At 41.3% G+C, this 21893-nt stretch overlaps 3 protein-coding genes across 3 annotated transcripts; 1 reads left to right on the forward strand and 2 right to left on the reverse strand.

The window, feature by feature from the left end:
• Positions 1-267: 267 nt before the first annotated feature.
• prxl2b (peroxiredoxin like 2B) lies at positions 268-6953 on the reverse strand. Its single transcript, XM_070838819.1, has 7 exons — positions 6797-6953; positions 6228-6432; positions 5820-5871; positions 5300-5363; positions 5107-5182; positions 3710-3828; positions 268-583 (listed from the first exon to the last, which is right to left on the reverse strand). The coding sequence occupies exons 1-7, from the start codon at positions 6857-6859 to the stop codon at positions 557-559; spliced, it is 606 nt and encodes a 201-aa protein (XP_070694920.1). The 5' UTR covers positions 6860-6953; the 3' UTR covers positions 268-556.
• A 2685-nt stretch (positions 6954-9638) lies between these two features.
• Positions 9639-15960, forward strand: slc45a1 (solute carrier family 45 member 1). Its single transcript, XM_070850371.1, has 10 exons — positions 9639-9716; positions 10337-10777; positions 10882-10974; positions 11697-11921; positions 12033-12931; positions 13026-13179; positions 13282-13458; positions 13576-13781; positions 14436-14661; positions 15900-15960. Exons 2-10 carry the CDS (start codon positions 10357-10359, stop codon positions 15926-15928), a joined length of 2430 nt encoding a protein of 809 aa, XP_070706472.1. The 5' UTR covers positions 9639-9716; positions 10337-10356; the 3' UTR covers positions 15929-15960.
• A 1045-nt stretch (positions 15961-17005) lies between these two features.
• On the reverse strand, positions 17006-19663 carry LOC139215105 (prothymosin alpha). Its single transcript, XM_070845955.1, has 5 exons — positions 19471-19663; positions 18790-18861; positions 18302-18365; positions 18011-18084; positions 17006-17902 (listed from the first exon to the last, which is right to left on the reverse strand). The coding sequence occupies exons 1-5, from the start codon at positions 19519-19521 to the stop codon at positions 17831-17833; spliced, it is 333 nt and encodes a 110-aa protein (XP_070702056.1). The 5' UTR covers positions 19522-19663; the 3' UTR covers positions 17006-17830.
• Positions 19664-21893: the final 2230 nt, after the last annotated feature.

Consider the following 21893-nt stretch of genomic DNA (forward strand, 5'->3'; position numbering starts at 1 on the left):
GTTCAGTAGAAACTCCATTTAGCCTTTTATTGCCTCTGTGACACTGTAATGCTCTAAAAGCACATATTCATCTTCATGTTACAGAGTCACACCACCACTAAGCACTATAATGGTGATGTGTGATCCTGTGATGGAGCCTTCAGTGTTTTGAATTTTTAATGTAGTAAACAATTGATCTCGTATATGGACATGATACACATTTGTCATATCAAAAAGTTTAACATCTCCTCACCTTCATTAAATCTCCACTCAGACTGCAGCCAAGTATTGATTTTAAACTTTTATTACACGATACATACAAAAGGATTCATATATTTATAAACTGTTGCGCATTGATAAATAACCAGCAAAAACAAAATAATCATCGTGATCAGTACAAGTGCAATGTAATAATGTAGATAACATATCAATATAATAAGGCTGTCGATAATTGTCACAAAGAAATTACAAGCAATTGGCAGGAGTTTTGTGTTCACTTTAGCATTTTGATGACATCCTGCTTCTTGATTCTCCATTTCAGCTTTGTGATGCTCATCAAGTATGATGGGCCGCTCTGTCATCGTGTACAAACATCATCATTGCACTGCAAGAGAAAGAACAAAGGTTAAATATAAAATAACGAAGCATCTATTTTCTTGCGTTTCATGCACATGACTGCATTAATTGTTTAGGCTTGAGAGCTACAGAAACACGTGACCTGCACTCAATACTGTGCCTGAATGCGTCCTGTGGAGACATGGTGAAAGTCCAATTACTAGCAGATAAACTAATCCCACAGACGTTTTGTAGAACATGTTGACATAAAAGAGCTATTAATCATGAATGTCAAACACCTCAAGTGCAGACTTGTCAACAAAATATGAGGGTTAAAGCCAAGTGAGCGTCTGAACAGCATCAGTCTTTGATTTAAAGATAATAATCTGACCTCCCTGTCTCTTTCTTGTACTTATGTATTCAAATCCAGCATCTGATAAAAGGGCCAAAAGTAAACCAGACTCCAGCTCCTGTTGCCAAAATCATATTTTAAAAACCACCTTTGGCCCATTAATGACCACAAGTGGGTTTTTTTCCTGCTGGAACCTGCTGGAATGCAACCGTGAAAATATTTAAAGCCAAGTGGAGCAGCTAAGCACTGACTAACATGCTTCCATTCAAATGCAACAGATCTACCCCCCCTCCAAAAGAGGTCAAACAGCTTTAAACAGAAATGTGCGGATTTGCTGCTTTTCTGTTTCATGTATTTGTAAACAGAATATCTTTGGGCTTTGGATTGTTGTTTGAGCAAAATGAAACATCGCCTGAGACTCTGGGTAATTGTGATGGATTCTTATTACTTTATGACATCTAATAGGCAACATATTATATACACATCAATTTATCTTGGACATAATTGTCAGATTTATCTACAATGAAAAACTATGGCCCTGATTTGTTGTCAATGCTGAATCAATGATTATTAAAACAAATGTATGAACATGTGGTAAAGTAATATTAGTTATTTACATTGCCCACTTGGTCCTATGGACCACATGTTTTTAATAAAGTGGAAGGAACTGTGATTGAATATGTATTCTTATTTCATGTATGTTCATTGGTCAAATGGAAAAAAGAAGCTCTACATGAGCTAGAGTTGGCATAAAAAGGTGATTTTCTGTTGTTACAGCATTTTGCTGTAACGCAGTACAAAGGCAGCCAGGAAATATGGGGAGAAACGGATGGATGGTATGCAACAAGATCATACTGAGGATGTTGTGGTTGTGATACAATATGGCCACTGTGAAGCCCAATGTTGCTGACTTTAACTTCTTATCTGTGAGTTACTTATAGATGAGGTGATAGGTGAATAAAGCATCTGTAGGCATCTTTGTTTGTCTAGACTGAGCGTTAAACATGGATTGTTTATTGGGCCTGAGCTGAAGATGAGACACAGCTCGTTCTTTGGGGGAATCTGGTTTGACGATTTCCATCTCAAGGCACAGATAAGAAAAGTAAACATTGTCTATCAGCTGTTTGAACAGGAAAGGTTTGAACAAGAAAACATTGCTACGCTTTATCCTGATCAGCCAGTGTCCTCATTCTCTTAAGAAAGCGTCAACCTTTTCATGGCCTCTTCCACACAAGAACGTCAGATAGCTTGTGACTTGCAAGTTTGTTTTTGCCACATTTGACCCCTCAGAAAGAAACAAGGTTTATTCTGTTCCTGGGCTGCAGCGATGACATCTCTTGGTCTTCAGACACGTCATGGGAAAGCTTACTGTACATGCTGCAGCATCTCTGATATTATGTGTTTTGTGGGAAGCAAGCAACAGCCCCAGGGGGCGAGAGTGTTGGAGACCATGTGCTGGATGTCATGGGCATGCTAAAGGCTCTGACGATCACATGACAAAACCGCTAGTCCTCTGAACCAGAGATATTATGTCCATGACCACTGGGCAATGTTGTTTCTAAATGTGCTTTTATGGTATAGAACTGGGACCGCATTTTAAATTGTGGTGTCTACTTTATATTGACTCCACAGCACCAGAAATAACAATGTGGTGCATTCTCTCCTCTTAAAGACGGAAAATACATTGTATGTATAAGTTCATGGTGCAGTCGTAAATTTTAATGTGCTACATATACAGTGCTATGTAAATGTTTACATACCCCGAGCTTTTACATTTGCCTTCTTCAATTTGGTTTGTTTGGCATTTGAGTTCTACATATGTTGAACCACTAAATTGTTGTACAATAAAAAAAATAAAAAAGACTTTTTCCTCCTTATTGCACCAAAGCAATAACAACCATTCAGACTACAAAGATATACATAACTGAATGTCAGACTCGACACTATGCTTATGTTTTCTAATATCAAGTGAATCTTAAATCCTAAAATCAATCATGCAAAATAAGCACGATGAGTGAGGTGAATGGGCTGAATTACATTTAGGATAGAAACAAATGTCTGTTGTGTCTTTCTACTCACTATGAGAGGTTTATCACTTTGTCTCCAAGTCATCCCACCACTTTTTAACACTGACATGAAAATACTGACCCTTTCTTAAAGTTCTTAAATGTTAAATACATGGTAAAGGAACAAAACTAATCCTTGCATCTTTGACAAGCATATCCTACCTCACAAACAAACTCAAATCAAAACCAACATTTTTCAGATTTCTGGCTCTTACGTGTCGTTAGTTGAACCTAATAATTTCTCCAAGCAGACTTTTAATTCTGTGGAGCACTGCTGAGGTTACTTTCTGGCCTTTGTGAGAGAAAGAAGAATAAATATTTCATAAATCTTGGGTAAGGCTGTCATATTGTTTACCATGTTAGACTCTACTTGAGTGTTTGTATAATAACTCCTCTGTTTGTGTTTGTAGAGCATTTCTAAGTCCATTTAGGTTAAGACTGAGATCATCGCTCACGTTTGAAAGGTTTTATAAGACTACAACGTGGACACTGACAGACCATGAAGATGGAGTAATAAGTGTGAAATTGTCTTTGAAGATGCTCCTCTGATGTGTGTTTGTTGCTACTGACGTAAAACAGAGGCTGCTGACAGCTGACGCAATGACACCATTTGCTTCGATTTTATCTAACCCTTCAGTGAACAGCTTCAAGGGAGTTCACCCATGGGAACCAGTAAAAAAGCAGAAGTTGAGGTTGAATAAGGAAATGAAGAGTGGAATGTGAAAACAGTGCTTTGTATGTTTATGAGATGTCTTACCACTGGCCTCTGCCCTGCTTTTACTTTAGCTGAGATGCCCAAAGCCTTGGAAATATCCTCCAGAGGTACGTGGTCTCCTGGTGAATCCTGGATGAAGTGCAGTAGGACCTTTTCTCCACCTTGGCAGAGCAAAATGTTCTTAGAGGCAATCAGTGAAGTGAGCAGCTTGTCAACTTTATCCATTACAATAAAACGGGATTTGTTATAAATTTGCTTTGGTGAACTCTGACTGACACACAAAAGTAGCAACGTGCAGAGTGCAATATCAATTCAATATTTCAATAATATTCAATATCTAACACAGACTTAATATCCAGATGTTGCTGGTTATTAAAAAAGATGCTATCAAAAGAAAAAGATAGAAATACCAGAATTAGCACAAAGTACAAAATGTGAAGTCTTCTAAAAATGTGTAACACAGTCTGGTTTTACTTAAAACTTCTATTTAATTTAATAACTTTGAGTAATAAGGAAATAAATTGCTTTTTAAAAGATTCAGACTTTTGCCTAAACCTCCTTCCAGTGAACAGGCGCTCAAAGAGGAGTGGTGAACTGGGCTTTTGAAGATTTTTCTGCTCAGACAGTCAGACAGGACAGAATGACTTCCTCCAGCTGATTCCTCTCCATGAGACCAAGCTGCCCATACCTCACCATAAAAGAGAGTATCTGCACACTCACAGAGGAAGAGTTGGTCTGGCAGACTTTTACATCTGGAGCGTGTTTTTTTTCACATACAAAATGTACTGACCTCCCTAAAAATGTGTGCTATCATTAGAGCACTATTTGACATCGTCACGCTGTGTAGAATCTACAACACTTATAGAGTGTCTCACCTGGTTATTTTCCTCATCAGCAAATTGTATGAAGGTAATTGTCTGCTCTCCTAACTATAAAAATGCTGACTATCTTCTTAGTTTTGCTAATGTTGTGTTGTACTTTGCCTCTGTTAAAAATCGCCTCTCCTATATGTAGAATCATCATCCCAACATGCTCCTGCAACTTTGACTACTTTAAAAGCATAGTTTAACCTTTAAACCTCTGTGGATGCAAGAAATATACAGACATGAGGATAATCAGCGACCCCGGGGAGCGCTGCTGTTGAGGGTGAGTGGTTTGGTGAGCTTAATATGAACTCCCAAACAACACAATGATGATGTGATGCAGTACTGCCCTCTAGAGGAGAGATAGCAAAAATGCATTGCATTGACTATTCATTTACCTTCTTTTAAATGACTGGACAAGTCACCCTTACTGATACCATGATGCCATGTCATTTACATGTTGACATCCCCCCAGCTCTCTTTCTCTGTTTTAATCGGAGTTTTTCTACATTCACTTATAAGCCTTAACAAGACAGACCTTTGCTGATATCCCCCTCTGGTTTGCAGTGTTCGTACCTTTGGCTACAATGAGCATGCCCCCGCTCTGAAGCAGATCTCCTGAGAAGTTTCCCTGGATGCCGTCAGCTTTGGCCTGAAAACAGCAGAGAAAACAGGCGGTCAGACGTCAATCTGGGTTTCAGCTTCTTTACCCCTGCCCCCGTGAGTCATATGAATCATGCCTTAATCACACAGCCATGATGATATCTACCTTTGCAGCTACATCTCGTACTTTCTTCCCCAAAGCAGCCGGGACCACACTTAATGCTGTGTACCTGAGTGTGAAAAACAGTTTCTCGATAAGAGATCATTACAATGCAGCTTACATTTTGCAAAGAAGAGAAGATTGGTGTGAGTGGTCAGACCTAATAAAAAGTGAAAAAACATATTTGACTGTCTAGTTTTATTTGACTGAATTCTAATTTTCATCTTATTATGCTATAGGCCGAAGAAAAGCTTCTAAATCTCACATTTGAAAAGCTGGAACCAGCGAATGTTTGGCTTTTTTTTTTTGCTTGAAAAATGATTAAATAGTTGCAGATTCATTTTCTGTTCATTTACTAATCAATTAATCAACTAATCACTGCAGCTCTAAAGTATATAATTAAGTTTTAGACTTATCATCTTTGATAAATGAATGCAATTCACTCCAGGGTCAAAGCAAACTGTCGTTCATATAAAATAAGCAGCTCCTCTATTACATGAAGGGAACGTGGTTTTACTGAACTCACCTTTTGAAGCCCAAATCCTTGTAGCTTTTCTTTTGTTCATCAACATAAATGGCTAAAAAGAAAAGATTGATGATTATTTACCATCATATGTCTGAATTCTTGTGACATCCAATCTTTCTGTTAGATACATTTGGTTGGATAAGTGTGACAATGCACTGACAGCTACTGAAGTATAAAAAAAGTAAAGTAAAAACATTGTGTCAATCAATTTTTATTCTACTTCCAGTCATTGATCTGCTTATTTCAAAGTTAACAGGGGACATTAAATGGATTCTGATCTTTCAGAATCACGTCTTTGATCTTTAAGTGCCACATATTTTTCATTTTAGAGTGTTCTGTTGTGTCGGTGCAATAGAAACACTAAAATGAACACTGTTTTATTACAGTGGATGAGTAACTACTGCTTACATCCTTTGAAAAACCCTCCTTCCTTGAACTCCTCCAGCCCGAACTCCTCTGGTCCGACCCCTACCAGAGATACACCGCTGGCTCTCAGGTCCGGCTCTAGTTTGCTGATCTCTGACGCCATCCACCGACACACCTGACAGCCGAACCTGCGCAGGAAGAACAAAACCACCGGCTGGTCCTGCCACAGAGACTGGAGCTCTACACTCTGAAATACACACAGGAGGAATAACTCACCATGAAACCTGTGAACAGGTGACACACAGGCAACATATGGCACAATTCATCAGTGAAATCACACATCACAGAGTCAAACAGGGCAATAACATGATTCATATTCACATGTACCCCCCTGTGGTCATCATTAAGCCACCCTGGAGGCCTTATTGGCAGCAATTACATCACTACTGTGAGGTAATGGCAGGTTTAAGGCTCAGCAGGGGACACAGGCCTCTGAGGGGAATATGTCAGCCCAACAGCATGGCGTTATAATAAAGGACAACACCTTTAAACACAAGCCAGTGGGCCAAATAAGTGTGACTAAGAGGAGGAAGCTGTGCTGCCAGCCTTACCTCTCCAGTTTCGGCGCTCTTCAGCAAATTCTTTCGAACTTGAGCGAGGTCGACGTTTGCCATTTTCTACAGGGACTGCACACTGACAACACGGACACGACAGACATGCAGTTCGCACAGTAAAATGTCTCAAAACAATGATGTTTGAGTGACGCCCGCACAACAGTTGCGAAACAACTCCATCCTGATACGCCCACTGATCACTCCCGTCCAATCAGATTCTGCCGGTGCTGGAGAATCAGCCAATCACAGCGCAGTATGTATGGAGCGGGGGCGGGGCTTCAGAGGGCCAACTTTCGTCACGTGTTTGTCACCCCTACTACTTCATTATATCTATTTATTATATTATATACAGTAGGTATCTCTTCGGGTTCACTGTTTTATCACAGTTTGTGCGACACACGAAGCATTGCATCAGCAGTTTTATCAGGAGCTCAAAGTGGTGACATGGTGGTGAAAATATTCAGTTTTTCATAATGCAGGTTGCATAAGGTGAGTTATAACTGAGCTCAAAGGTGATGAGATTTATTGTGTGGCCTTTGTTTGCTCACCTCAGGTCACTTAGTTTTGCTTTTTATAGCTATCAGTTTAGTTCTAGCTGCCTGTTTTCTGTCAACACCCAGGACAACCAAAGCCATTTTGTTCTGTTCTAAGATTTCCCTGTTAGTTCACTCCACCACTGTACTTGAGTGCAATTATTAATCACTTTTCTTCTTCTACCACTTTGTACTTCCACTACTCCATGTTAGACAGAAATATGAAGCCTTTTTGTCTGACATTTATTATCTATTGTTAGTTGCTTTTAAAGATCAAGGTTAGGGTAGCGTACATTACAAAAAAACATGTTTCCATATCTGTCCATTACTAGAAACAGAAATAAAGTCATGAAAATGTGACCACAAAAATAGTATATCAGTGACAATTAATTCAATACATCATTCAGTGCCTAAGAGGTGGTCTCCATGCCCAACCGGCAGGCCAGATTATCACAAATCAATTATACATGATGAGCCTGCTGTCAGAGGTGGTCATAAACCTGCTCAGTATTTCTAAAAGGACTGGATATGGTTTATGATATATAATAAGTTCTCAATGTTAGTAGGCTGTTTTTAATTGGATAGAAAAGTACTTTCAACTTCAATAAATTATTCTATAATGAGCACGCTCATATTGGTTTATTATATATGTATTCATTGTACAGTTCAATGTTTGAATCTCAGTCCAGCTCCTTGTTGTACAGTGCACAAAACTACTCGCATGCACTAATATGAAGATGTCTGAAATTTACAATCTATCTGCAAAAATGTTGATAAAAAAACAAAACACTAAACCCAGAAACTTTTACAAAAAAAAATAAAAATAATAAAATGTAGAGAAGAGGGGTAAAAATAAACCACAGTTAGAATGAGTCTATGCTAACCTTTCAAAGAACATTAATTAACAAACAGTGTACTAGTTTAAGATTTCTCTGCTGCTGCTGACAGTCACAGTTTCTGTACACAAAGGACAATTGACCTTTTTCACACAGACATTTTGGTATTTCATAGCAGGAGGAGCACAGGTGTAATTGATAACATTAAAACGACTGCACTCTATTTAAGTGAGCAAGTTCCAGGATGTTGGTTTTATTCATGCTGGATCATTATCACAGCTCACTGGGAAACTAAATGGAACTGAGCCATATTTGATGAGATGTGTTTCACTTGTGCTTCTCCTGCTGTGGCAAGTCTATCTATCTATCTATCTATCTATCTATCTATCTATCTATCTATCTATCTATCTATCTATCTATCTATCTATCTATTCCTATATACATACTATTATCCTAAGTCATGGATCATTTGAGTTTCATCTTATTCTGCACTTTTTTGTGATTTTATAGCTTTTATTCATTCCAATGGCCTTGTTGTTTTATGTCCATAGAAATACACCAGAAACTTTAAAACAATACTGTTTGTATTTTGTATGTGATGTTCCAGGATTTCATGATATCTGAACAATGATCACAAATTAAACCTTGAATTTTGAAGTAACTACAAATGAGATATGTTGGCACTCTAAACGAGCATAGAGGTGGTAGATCAGTAACATAAATGAAAAATGCATACATTGTTTTCATAATTTGATGCAAAAAAAGGGAAAAGAAAACTACAATTTATTTCACCCCTTCACCTCCAGTTCTCCTTTTCGATTTTTTAGCAGCTTTAAGTTGTAAAAAAACTGCCTCATTGTACACTTTTACAACTTTATATTCTGTATATATTCAGCTTTTTCAGCATCTTCATTGAAGGGGTTTCGACAGTGAAATATTCAAACCCACTATTTTAATCAGTACTCTACATTTCATACCGTTCATATTATACACATGCAGCCAAACCACAGTCTGGTATATTTAGTATCTTTGAATACTTCATGAGTTCAACTAGAATTTTAAATTAAGTTGTGCACACCATGACTTTGAGGGGATAAAGTTATAAACACTGAGGGTCATCTAATATTACTTAGAATCTTACCTTAAAGTACACTGTGTGTGCATATGAGAAGAAGATGATGCAGATGATGGGAGATAGGTGTGTCTGTGTGTGTGTGTGTGTGTGTGTGTGTGTGTGTGTGTGTGTGTGTGTGTGTGTGTGTGTGTGTGTGTGCGTGTGTTTTCACACGCGGGGACTGTCCGCGGTGCTGATGTTGCAGGGAGGGGCGTGACGTCACGGGAGAGACCGGGAGGAAGAGGAGAAGGGGGAGAAGAGAAGAGGGGGAAGGAAAGGGACGGAGGAGAGAGCGGGGGGATGACTACATGAAAAGGAAAAACAAAACAACAATCATGTCTCCTGTAATTCATCCTTTTTTATATATAAATCATAATGGTTGGTCTGGTCACCTACACAGTATGCCGCAATAAATGACGAGCCTCCCCGACAAGGTAATTATCATCTTTCACGTTTCAGTTTGCACGCCTAATTCATCTTGTGACACAGCTCGGTCGATTGTGTGGTCTTCACCTTAAGTACCAAATGTCACGCCGAGGACACCATCGAGGATCATTACATTACAACAGTCTGGAAAAAAGCGATCGATCGGCTACGTTCATATAGGATCTGTGTTGGTCAAATGTTCAAATTGACGCAATAATGATACGTTATCCTTGAGGCTGTCTTGAAAGCCGTCGTTAGAAACCCCAGCGGCTCCATTGTTTCCGATTTGAGCTTCCTCCATGAAAAATTAAAATGGAAACAGGCTTCGGGAGCGCGGTGCCGCATACTACACTGCTGTAGTCAGCCACGCCGAGCACATGGGCTTTGCGCACAACACTAACATGCGCATTGGTTGCAGTGCGTCGTGCCCATCGTCGCTGTGCCATCGGTGCTGTCTGCTGATGACTGCAGTGTCCTCTTGGTAGCACTACATAACCATTAGCTGCACTAAGTTACTCACATGACAACTGTGCTGCATTGTAATGATCTTGAATGACCTCTAATATGAAAACTCAGCCTACAACAAGGTTAAACTTGGCAGTGTTTGTTATCCCGTTTTCTGCCACAGAGTAAACTGGCTTGAGAGAGATGTCATCTCCGGGCATGGGAACCCCCAGTGACCCCCTTCTGGCCAGTCCAGGGGGGAGGTTATCCACAGCTCAGGAAGGTATCTGGAGGAGTTCACTACCCAAAACTGCCAGCTTCCCAACATCCACCACTCGGCACCTCAGCCACAGAGCCAACAATTTCCAAAGACAGCCAAAGCGTCGGAAGCTGATAAGACCTTCACCACCTCCGCCACCCAACACACCCTGTCCCCTGGACCAGCTGGACCTCAGTGAGCTCCCCCCAAGGCGCACCTTCCAAGAGCTGCTCTTCAACGGCTGCATCCTGTTTGGTATTGAGTTTAGTTATGCCATGGAAACTGCTTATGTGACTCCCGTGCTCCTACAGATGGGCTTGCCTGATCAATTCTACAGCTTGGTGTGGTTTATTAGTCCCATACTAGGTGAGTGAACAGCAAGGCGAGATGACGATATGCGATGCATCAGTAACCTTGTACAGTAGTTGCTCTTTGGACTCTAACTCAGTCCTCTGTCTTTGGCTTTAAAGGATTCCTCGTTCAGCCTCTCATCGGAGCATGGAGTGATCGTTGTACATCCCGGTTTGGTAGAAGGAGACCCTTCATTTTTGCCTTGGCTATTGGTAAGACATGAACTTAGTATTGACCTTAGTACAATGATGAATATGAGTATGTATGTAAGTGCCACTTCCATAAAGTTTGGCGACTTAAGAGAAACATATTAAGAGAAGAATGATCAAGAGAGGCTGAGATATCTTGACTTTTAGTCCATAATATGAAGCAAAAACACTGGATTCTACACTTCCCACAATGCAACTTGATGCACATATTTTGTTATGCTTTTCCTATCTGGTAAATACCAATGCCTCTCAAACTCCACATCCCAGTTGTAAACACAGTTCTGTTAAAAATTGTAGTCTTTAAACCCACACTGATGCTTTCTTGATGTCGCTTAAATATTCAATTGAATTCAAGTCTCAAACTCAAAAAAGTAAAAGGGAAATATTATATGAACAATAATTACCAGGTAATTTGGATGCTATACATTGATATGACATTAAAATTGATTAGTTAATTACATATATAGGGTATATACAGCATACCCTGTAGTATCCACATCATCTAATTCATTTGAGCACAATATTCACATCACACTGTGTGTGTATTTTTCACTGCTGGCTCCATTACACAACTGTTTTGAACAGTTTTTTGGCTTGGCATTACTCTCCATGATGAGTAAATTGACTATAAAATCTATGATGATGTGTGCATGCATGTTTTTGTCCAACTTAGCGAGATGTCGATTGAACTCTAGTAGTGACGTTACTGCTTTCCTCCTTCACAGGGGCTTTGGTTGGTCTAACCTTGGTGCTGAACGGCCGGGACATGGGTGGTGTGCTGGCTGACACAGCATCAAATCACAAGTGGGGAATTGTCCTGACAATATGTGGTGTGGTTCTGATGGACTTCAGTGCTGATTCAGCCGACAACCCGAGCCATGCCTACATGATGGATGTGTGCAGCCCAGAGGACCAGGATCGGGGGCTGAACATCCACGCACTACTGGCAGGTAAGAAGAGACAGGACACAGTCAAGATAAATTGGAGAAAACACTTAAAACAAAGCTCTAAGATATCATTGCAAATGGTAATTTTCTATGTTTCTTAATCTTGCTCTGCAGGGTTAGGAGGTGGATTTGGCTACATAGTGGGTGGCATCAACTGGGACCAGACACAGTTTGGAAGGTCGATGGGAGGCCAACTGCGGGTCATATACATGTTCACAAGTGTCACTTTGGTATTTGCCACAGCCATGACTCTGATAAGCATTCCCGAACGGCCCCTACCAAAGAGCCAGCCGAACAAAAACCCCAGTAAGAATCATCTAAAAAGCCCCAGCCTCCCCCTTCCTCCCTCGCCCCCTGTTCCCCCAGGATCAGCTTTGGGACTATATGAGGAGGATGAGGATGGTCTTTACAGCTACAATTTCTCAAAGTCTCACCATGGTAACTCTGACCCTCTGGCCCATTCTTGCAGTGCCAATGCACGCCTCTGTGCGGGCCTCACTAGCCCCATATCACCCATGAGCCCCCTCACTCCAAAATATGGCAGCTTTATTAGTAGAGACAGTTCTCTCACTGGCATCAATGAGTTTGCCTCCTCATTAGGAACCTCCTACATAGACAGTGTGCTCATAAACTGCTACACAGGCCAGCAAACACCACAGGCCCTGACCTCCAACTCCACCACCGTGCCCCTGCCTCCAGGGGACTCCCCTCCTCCTGACGAGTCCACACAGGCAGCAGGGAGCCATCTTGCAGGACAGACCCAGGCTGATGTGGTGTCTCATCCAGCGGGGGAAGCCCAGGATGAAGAAATGCCACAGCCTGAGGGAGATGCACAATCTCATGGAGCATCTCAGGTCCCAGCTGGGGCTCAGCCTGGCGCGGGGTCACATCGGGGCTCTACTGCTGGTATCCTGAAGCGACCTCAGAGCCTTGCGCTGATTGAGGAGCCCATGGCAACTCAGATTGTTGGGCTGGAGAATGGACGCAGGAGAACAGTGACCTTCAGCCAGCAGGTCAGATACATATCTCGAAAATGACCAAAACTGTTTAGTCAGTAGCCACCGCAGCATTTTTAATCACAGTGTCTGTCTTTTCTCTCTGATGAAGGTTGCAAACATTTTGCTGAATGGGGTACGCTATGAGAGCGATCTGAGTGAGAACGTGGAGACAGGAGAGTCCCAAATGTCAATGAAGCTGCTGTGTATTGCCATCTACAGGATGCCTCCTTCTCTGCGGAGTTTATGCACTAATCATTTTTTGGGTGAGAATAATCACTATTTAAATTTAGTAGCACACAACACTCTGCAACGCCTTAAACCTGTCTGTGTTGTTTTCAATATTGATACCTTTTGCCTCTCTGTAGGCTGGCTGTCCTTTGAAGGTATGCTGCTTTTCTACACTGACTTCATGGGAGAGGTTGTGTTTGAAGGGGACCCAAAGGCCCCCCATGACTCGGAGGCTTACCAACGCTACAATGCTGGTGTTAGCATGGGCTGCTGGGGCATGTGCATCTATGCATTCAGTGCTGCTTTCTACTCAGGTAAGCTACACACATCTGTGCATCTCTGACCAGGGGAGAGTCATTTAACCAGGAATTTGTCCTCCTTTACATTTGTTCCCTCTGTTTCTCTCTCTGGGTTTCTTCTTCAACTTCCAGCCATACTGGAGAAACTGGAGGAGCGTTTCTCTCTTCGCACTCTATATTTTTTTGCCTACCTGGCGTTTGGTTTGGGCACGGGCCTGGCCACATTATCCACCAACCTCTATGTGGTACTTTCTCTCTGTGTCACCTACGGGGTGCTCTTCTCCTCTCTATGCACGCTGCCTTACTCTCTGCTGTGTGAATACTACCAGAGCCCTCAGGTCAGTATCCAGGCCCGGAGGGTCATTTGTAGACGCTTGATGTTATTCTTCCAGGATCAGTTCAAAGGAGTAGTTCAACATTTTGGGAAATAATAATTGTTATTGTGATTATTATTTGCTGTCTTGCAGAGAGTCTTATACCACTCTTATGCATGTACAGTAAATATCTGAGCCTGGTTCTGTTTGAGGTTTGAAAGAGTTTGGTCTAGACCTGCTCTTTATGGAAAGCGTCTTGAGATAACACTATTATGAATTGGCACTATTTAAATAAAGATTGATTGATTGATTGATTGATTGATTGACAAAATCCACCTATCAGCACCTCTAAAGCTCACTAATTAGCATCAATGACATTGATGTGATTTTAAAAGGGTTTTTTGCCTGACCATTTCTTGAGCTGTAGACGTACTGGTGGCTGGATTTTGGTAGTGTTGCATAGAACCAGACTAGCTGTTTCCCTGTTTTCAGTCTTAATACAAAGCTGAAGTAACCAGATGCTGGATGTAACTTATGGCATACACACATGAGAGTGATATCAGTTCTTTCATCTAACTTCCCAAATGTTGTACTATTCCTTTAACGTTGTAGTGATTTTTGGTGCACAACTGCACAACGACTGCTCACATCATTAAAGTATTTGTGTATGTTCCTCAGTTTTGTGGCTCCTCAGAGGAAGGGACCAGACGAGGGATGGGGGTGGACATCTCTCTGCTCAGCTGCCAGTATTTCCTGGCTCAGATCCTGGTCTCGGTGGCAATGGGACCTCTGACCTCACTGGTGGGTGGGGCCCAGGGAGTGATGTACTTTTCAAGCCTGATGTCATTCGTGGGCTGCCTGTACTCCTCTCTCTGCGTGGTGTACCAGCTGCCCCCCCCTGAGGGTGAGCCCCCCGAAAGCGAGACCCAGCCACTATTGGTGCACATTTAGAAAAGCCTCTTAATTTACTTTACCTCACACACATACACACACATTCACTCAATGGCACACACGCTCTCATGCTGTCGCTTGGTGTCTGAGTGTGTTGACCTTCACTGCACTGATAGGACAAACGCACTGTACACCCTGCCGCACACTGTACAGCACAATATCATATATTGTTTCACAGTAATCAGCACTGCTCCTCTCAGAGTTAGACAGACAGACAGAGAGACATTGGCCACTGCTCTATTATGTGTATACATGACCAGTGTGTTCATACAGTGTGTGTGCCCATGCATTTCTTTCCTAACTTTTGCAAATGAACGCGTGACATTTGAAAGCGGTATGTGGGACGAATGTGTTTGTGTGTGCTTGTGTGAGAGACTGTGAATGGCATCTTTGAGTGGAGACTAAGCTGTCTGATTGTTTGCTGTAAAATCTTGCATCATTTTTTTCTTGCTTGTTGGTGTTTAGCATAGAAATGTGGATCACTACGTGCTGGCTAACCACAGCTTTCCCCTCTTTTTCTTCCTTTTTAATCAGTTGCCTAACGTCTGCATGAGCTGCAATGTAATCTCTCAAAGCCTTGTGTTAATGTTTTGTTTTGGTCATATGGCCGAGGGAATGTCTACCTGCCTGTTTCTCTGAGTTAGCATATTAGCATCACACCTCAGGCAGGATTTTCTGACGAGATGAATGTGCTGCCAGTGACCACTCACACTAACCATTGATGCCTCTTCATTAATCCAAGAGCTCCTCTGGCATACTTTAGCGAACACATACTTAATATTCACATGAAGCCAAACAACTCTCAGTAGCAGTTACAGTCTTGAAGGGCTTCACATTGTTCACAGTTTAGCAGCAAATAAAAACGATACTTTCCACACAATCCAGTCATTATGAGACTTACCAGTGTGCTATCCCCAAATTTCACAGTTTGGTGCTGGGTGACTCTTAATAAAGTCCCAAGTATGACTACAATGCTAATTAAGCAGTGAATCAGCAAAGCGCCTTGGCTAATAGGATGACACGCACACACACACACACACACACTCATACACAAACTTCCAAAAACACAGAGAAATGTGTACTGGTGGCAAATTCTGTCTGGGCCCTCACTAAGCCATGGGCAGCCGCGAGCTGTCACCCTACCCCTGGCCATGCCATTGTAATAATGACAGTGATTCTTGTCATTATCAGGAAGAGGAGAAGTTGAAACTGGGGTGTGAATCAGCATTCAGTCGGAAACCGAACAAAACAGAAGAACAGCAAACAGGGAGAAGACTCATGTGAACTATGGGTAACCCTGAAGGTGGACAACATTGAAAGAAAAGACTGTGGTGGTTCATAGAGCCAGCAGCAAGTGCTTATTGTCATCATTAGGGCGCATGCTTAAGGTAGTAGGCTTATGCTCCACCACGCTTAGCCCATCAACTTCGTATAGTGATGACCTTACATTAGTTAGCCAAGTTCCTCACAGGCAGTATCAAACGTCATCCCCTTTTCCATCTTAAAATGGTATATAATTTATTTTTTACATCTGTTGTGCCATGGCAAACAGTATGCTTTGTCTGTTCAGCCTCAACACAGGCACCAAGCCTGACCTCAGGGCTTTAACAAAAGGTTACCTTTAGTATATGACCTGTTTTAAGCCTACCATTGTGATGGTTTAATTGACTGGCTCACACACTGAATACCCCAATAGTATGGAGCCAGTCATATTTGCTGCCTCAGCAGAATGTCAATAATTGCCTACTATTAAAGCCTCCTGGACTGACTGGATGCACGCCATGCTATCGTTTCCGAGGAAACAGTATCTGTATGGATCATGCTCTTGCAGCTTGCTTGAGAAAAAAAACAAAAAAAGAACATTTTGTGTTATATGGTACCACCAATTGCTCAATATTAGCAGTGTTACTGTAAAAGCTACTTTAATTCAGGGTTCAGTTAAAACTAAAATGATCATTTTGCCATTTTGGACTCCTGTGTCAATTATTATTGCAATTTTGTTTCACTGATTACCATTGCAGCCCACACCAGCTGCCACCCCAGTTAATAATCATCTGCAATCTCAAAGTAAGCCACACGGGGGAGCCGTCACACACAAGACAGCAATCCTCTGTTTCGGTGCACCCTTTTCCATTACCAAGTGAGTGAGATTATTCCTGTTCCTTCCTGCATCTAAACCAGCCATTTTCCATGTTCAAAAAAAATTGGGTCAAGTGACATCATCTCCTTATAAGGCCATGGATTTAAGAAGCAGTGACGATCTATAAACAGGTATCATACACAGAAAATAGATATACTTAAGTAAAAAGACAATTTATTTGTTAATCAGAATATACAAAGCAGTGGCTGAAGTAACCGAATGTCATTCTGGTTCTCAAAAAGGCAGTCTTGGACACAAAACTGGGCTACCCAACCATAACATAAAACTCATTGAAAATGTAAGAAAAACAAAAGTATAAATGGTACAAACTTGCGTGGAATGCATACAGAACAAATGACCAAAGCTTTAAGATTTAAGAGGGGTTAATTAACATTGCAAAATCCTGCCTCCATTGAACAAGATCAAGTAATCTTATCATGGAGGCGCAAGACAGAGCCCCTTTATTCATTTGCACCACCTGTTTATGTTAACAGGGCAGCCAAGCCAAGGATTAAGTAGCAGCTCAACACAAAAAATTATGCCTCAACTAATAATGCTAACAACTGTCCATTAGCCCCTGCTTAAAACTTATCTTTGGTCCGTTAAGTGAATCTGAGAGGTCAACATGAGCCTTGGAGGGAGTGAGCAGCTGCCTGTATGAATGAATCATCTGGTCAGCACTGACATAATAGAGATTGTGCTTCTAACACACTGATACAAAACCTCAAGAAATGAAAAAACTGATCTCATGATGTGGCCCTATTTGTACAAGTAAAAAAAAAGAAGCTCCTTTTAAAGACCAATAAATAACATTTCATAAAAAAGGATGCAGGGCCACTATGTTTCAGGACTCCAGTGCAATGTGATAACATGGGAGCAAACAAAAAAATATTTCTCAAAAGGTACAGAAAGCACAAGCTCTACAACACGATGTTGACCAGGCTGGTAAGACAGTGCCGCAAACACGTAGCAGTGCAGAGACCTAGGCCTCCACTTCCGCCTCTTTTGAATCTCCATTTTCCTCTGTCTTCTGCTTTTTTGTGTCCACCTTTTCCTAGTAAGAAAAATGTCATGCATTAGCAAAAAAATACATATCACCAGATTAGTCAACACATTAAAATAATTATTTATGACTGTATAGTGTAGCCTGGTGACAACCCACCTCCTCCTCTTCAGCTGCACGCTTCACCGGCTGTGCATCAGCCTCCTCAGCAGGGGGCGCCTCCTCTGCTTTCTCTGCAAAGACAGTTTGTCACTTCAGAAAAATACATATCCTGTACCTGGAGTGTGATTAATACAATTTGAGGGAAATCAATCTTGTCAAATTCTAATTTTGAACTCAAGGCCACATAAGGGATCATCACTCATGAGGCAAATCAGAAGCAACAAAGTGAGAAAGGAGAGACAACAGTGTTTTAATTAAACAAGCTCATTCTGCTTTATGTGAACATACCATCTCCATTCTCGTGTTTCTCCTCTGCAGGTTTTTCCACTTTGTCACTGTGATCAGCACCATTCTGAATGAAAAGAAGGAAATGTCAGTCATGTAACACATCATGTCATCACTGGGCTTTTATTGTAAGAGCACTATTGTAGGATTAAGGGGGTGAAAAAAAAACCCAACCAAAACATGAAATCCCGAGAATTTTTGAAATAATCCTCCCACAGTCTTACATACACAGACTCCTCTGGGGACACTTTAAAAAAAGCATGTGTGTGAAGTTCTTATTCCTCCCCAGGGGATTGGCTATCAAGCTAGACTAAAGACACCAATGGAAACGTCCAGGGACCTGCAAGCTAACATCTGTGCCATTTCACAACCCAAACAAAGCGCTGTGTGGAGAGCAGCTGAACAGGAGGGGGAGGCGGGTGCAGCGACACCTGCATGATGAGGGGTGCTAAGACAAAAGGCCATGAGGCTGGTCCTCGTCTCCAACTCACTGTGCCATTGGCAGGTGCGTCCCCGTTGTCGGTCTTCTTCTCCTCCTCCACTTCTTTCTTCTCTTTCAGCTCCTACAAAATAAAAGCACGTCTCTTAATCAATTACACGACAAGCAAAGAGTTTATTCTGAAGTGCCATCCGGTCTCACCACGTCTGGTTTTAATTAAGAAAAACCCTGATGGGGACTAATTTAAGAAATACTAAGTTAGAAATAATTAGCAGCAATGATGAGTCGTTTCCATCCGCGCCGGTAATGTAACATTAAGGCTGCTGTGGCTTCCCGCCCACAGCAGCAGCTCCGCTTCACCAGCTGAACCTTTTCTACCGCTTTGTCTGCTCAACAAGACATTTTTAGCTAACCACATCACATACGCTGGAGTTTCCACACACAGTATTTAGCTGTCGACGCTGAAAATTACGAATACGCCGCCTCTGCGTTCACAACAAGTGACATTACAAGGTAACATTCATTTCGGTAATTGACATTTTGACCAATTAACGTTGATGTTTTAACTTACATGAAGTAACGTTTGGTGAAACCGCCCAATAACCCACGGCTGTTTAACCCCAGCTAGCTGAACCAATTCACACAAATTATACAACAACTTGGAAAAAAAGTTCCCAAAATCTTTTAACACGACGGAAGCGTCCAACCGAGAAAAAAACTGAATGAAACGCACCTTGGCTGTAACCTCTGCAGTTGCGGTCGTGTCAACAGCTGTGTCGGCCATGGCTAATTTGGTGAGTTAATGTAGACTATAATATTCCTGTTCAGAAAAAGATTTTTTTTTAATTTCTTGGCTCTTTGCCTCCGTGTGAGTAGTCCAAAGACGCTGAGAGAGAAATGATGTCTACCCGTCTCCGCTTTTCTCTCGAGCTCGTTGAAAATCCACTCTCGTTGGATACAGCGGGTCGATCCCGCTCCTGATTGGTCGGCGTCTACCACCGGAGCATCTGATTGGAGGAGTGTCTCTTCAATCTTGTCAGTTCGTCCCGCCTACCGACTATCTCGTCGTTGATTGGTCACTTGTTTTAAAGCGCTGCACTATGACACCAGAGCTCCTTTTTCTGCTGTCCATCAGTTTGCTTTTGATTTTTTTTTAAACCTAAAATTTAAACAATGGATGCAAGTGGCACGCTGTTAAAGTTGCACTGATCCACTAGAGTGTACTGACGGCCGAATGTGAAGTGTTTAGTGGATGGATTGTGAAAGTTTGCAAACATATGCACACGGACCGCATCTTTTGTCTTAGCGCTCTTTCTCTGCAGAGACCGGGTATCAAATTACATGCAAAAAGGAATAATGTGACGATGTGAGCACCATGCGGCCACTCCTCCTTTCTATATTTAACACTTGTACCGAAATGTGTTCCGGCTCAAGTGTGCTTACACTTTCGGTCGTTTACAAACCTGGCAAATTGAGTCAAACCAGAAACAGTGCAATTTGGACATTAAACACACAAATCATAATTAAGCAGTTTTATTACAAAAATATATCATCTAAAGACTCAACATGCAACATATCTGTATAGTCTGAGAGCTATACATTCATTTTACAAATTCAAAATGTGCTCAGATATTGAAATTGTTTCATATCAATTGATTTATATTCTAGGCCTATATTTATTCCAGCACATGTTCTGCATCGTTGCACTATTGTCTTCTTGTTAACACATTTCATTTTTGTTTTATATGTATTCTTTTTTATTTACTTATCAGTGTCTGCACACAATAGTAGTTCAGCTTTATTTTCGTTTTTAGCTATGTGTGTCTATTTGTGTTAAGTCACCTGCATTGATTCAAATTCCTTGAATGTGTTCACATATTTGGCCATTAAAGCTGATTCTGATTATATGTTGTCATTGGAAAACAATCAGCAGGGGAAACTAGTTGTCCATTTTGATTAACAGAAAAGAAAAGGAAAAAATCCTGTGCAACAGACTGGCTGAGGATAGGCCAAGCAATAAATGTGTGGCTTTGTGATTTGTGAGTCTATCAGAGACCGTTGGGTGTGGTACAGTAAGTGTGTGAAAACCTTTACAGCATGCATTCAATCACACCTATCGTCTTTAAACTGTTAAAGGTGGTACTGTTTTTGTTTTTTTAATCTCCTGGGAAGGCAACATTTTAAAAAAGACTGGATGAGAGGATAAATACATATCTGAGGTCAAATCTAAATTGCTTATAAGTGCACAGAAATGACCTTGCTATAAGAACTAATGCACACACATGCAAAAATGGGAAATTATAGCATTCGCTGCGCTGTCTGGGGCTACAGCATTGTCTCTAATATTTGTCCAGACATTTTCCCCTTTTCCTGTTAACTGAGAAACCTTTGGTTGCTGTTGATAGAGTCTGTCTGATGTCCCAAACTGGCTGTTTTTTTCTTTTCCTTCAAAAGTCCTTTGAGGTGAACTTTCTTTGCTGTCACTGCAGTCACTCCAATCCAACTGTTAAACCAAAGGAAGTGGCAACACACGACTCTGTGGGCCCTGCACTCTGTAATTTCAGCCTGCGTATGGTCAGAGTCTCAGTGTTCAAACGAAAGCAAAACATTTTTTATCACAGGTAAACTCTACATAATGTGTGCCATTGCACTCTCACCTACAATTTAAGAATGGACAAAATCATTTCACCTTGAACAACCTCATTAACCACACCTGTCATTGTTTCCGCCCACACACAGCTGTCATTCATCTTCATAAAGCGTTTACCTGTTGTTCAAATAGCTGCCAGAGCAACAGTGTAATTTACACTTGCTTAACTCTAGTTTACAAAACATATTTGCTCCATAAAATATGACACCACTTGGATGTGGATTTCAAATATTTCGAGACAGTCTTAGTAATGTTTGTACCCTGAACTTGCCCCAGCTCGCCCATGGAGGATATCTTGACACAAGTATTTCTTCAGCCTCAAATTTTAGAGCCTCCTAGGACCTAATCCTATACCGCCTCAGTTATCTTCCCCATGCCATGGCAGTATTCAAGCCACTGATTTTAAAGAAGCCTTCAGGCCCTATTTAGTCATTCACCTCACATTCAGCTGAAATATAATTATGAAGACTGTTATTACATGCAGAGATCAAAGGGTTGTGTGTCAG

The sequence above is a fragment of the Pempheris klunzingeri genome, chromosome 2 (assembly GCF_042242105.1).
Source record: "Pempheris klunzingeri isolate RE-2024b chromosome 2, fPemKlu1.hap1, whole genome shotgun sequence".
Lineage (NCBI taxonomy): Eukaryota > Metazoa > Chordata > Actinopteri > Acropomatiformes > Pempheridae > Pempheris > Pempheris klunzingeri.

Excerpts from the sequence above, each read along its gene's own strand:
- slc45a1 (XM_070850371.1), top strand. The coding sequence starts at position 10,357 with ATGTCATCTCCGGGCATGGGAACCCCCAGTGACCCCCTTCTGGCCAGT. Across the intron at positions 12,932-13,025 it reads CAGTGACCTTCAGCCAGCAG|GTTGCAAACATTTTGCTGAA; the intron begins GTCAGATACATA and ends TCTCTGATGAAG. Across the intron at positions 14,662-15,899 it reads CCAGCTGCCCCCCCCTGAGG|GAAGAGGAGAAGTTGAAACT; the intron begins GTGAGCCCCCCG and ends TGTCATTATCAG.
- prxl2b (XM_070838819.1), bottom strand. The coding sequence starts at position 6,859 with ATGGCAAACGTCGACCTCGCTCAAGTTCGAAAGAATTTGCTGAAGAGC. Across the intron at positions 6,433-6,796 it reads AGAGCGCCGAAACTGGAGAG|AGTGTAGAGCTCCAGTCTCT; the intron begins GTAAGGCTGGCA and ends TGTGTATTTCAG. Across the intron at positions 5,872-6,227 it reads AGGAGGGTTTTTCAAAGGAT|CCATTTATGTTGATGAACAA; the intron begins GTAAGCAGTAGT and ends TTTTCTTTTTAG.
- LOC139215105 (XM_070845955.1), bottom strand. The coding sequence starts at position 19,521 with ATGGCCGACACAGCTGTTGACACGACCGCAACTGCAGAGGTTACAGCC. Across the intron at positions 18,862-19,470 it reads CTGCAGAGGTTACAGCCAAG|GAGCTGAAAGAGAAGAAAGA; the intron begins GTGCGTTTCATT and ends TTTATTTTGTAG. Across the intron at positions 18,366-18,789 it reads ACGCACCTGCCAATGGCACA|AATGGTGCTGATCACAGTGA; the intron begins GTGAGTTGGAGA and ends CTTTTCATTCAG.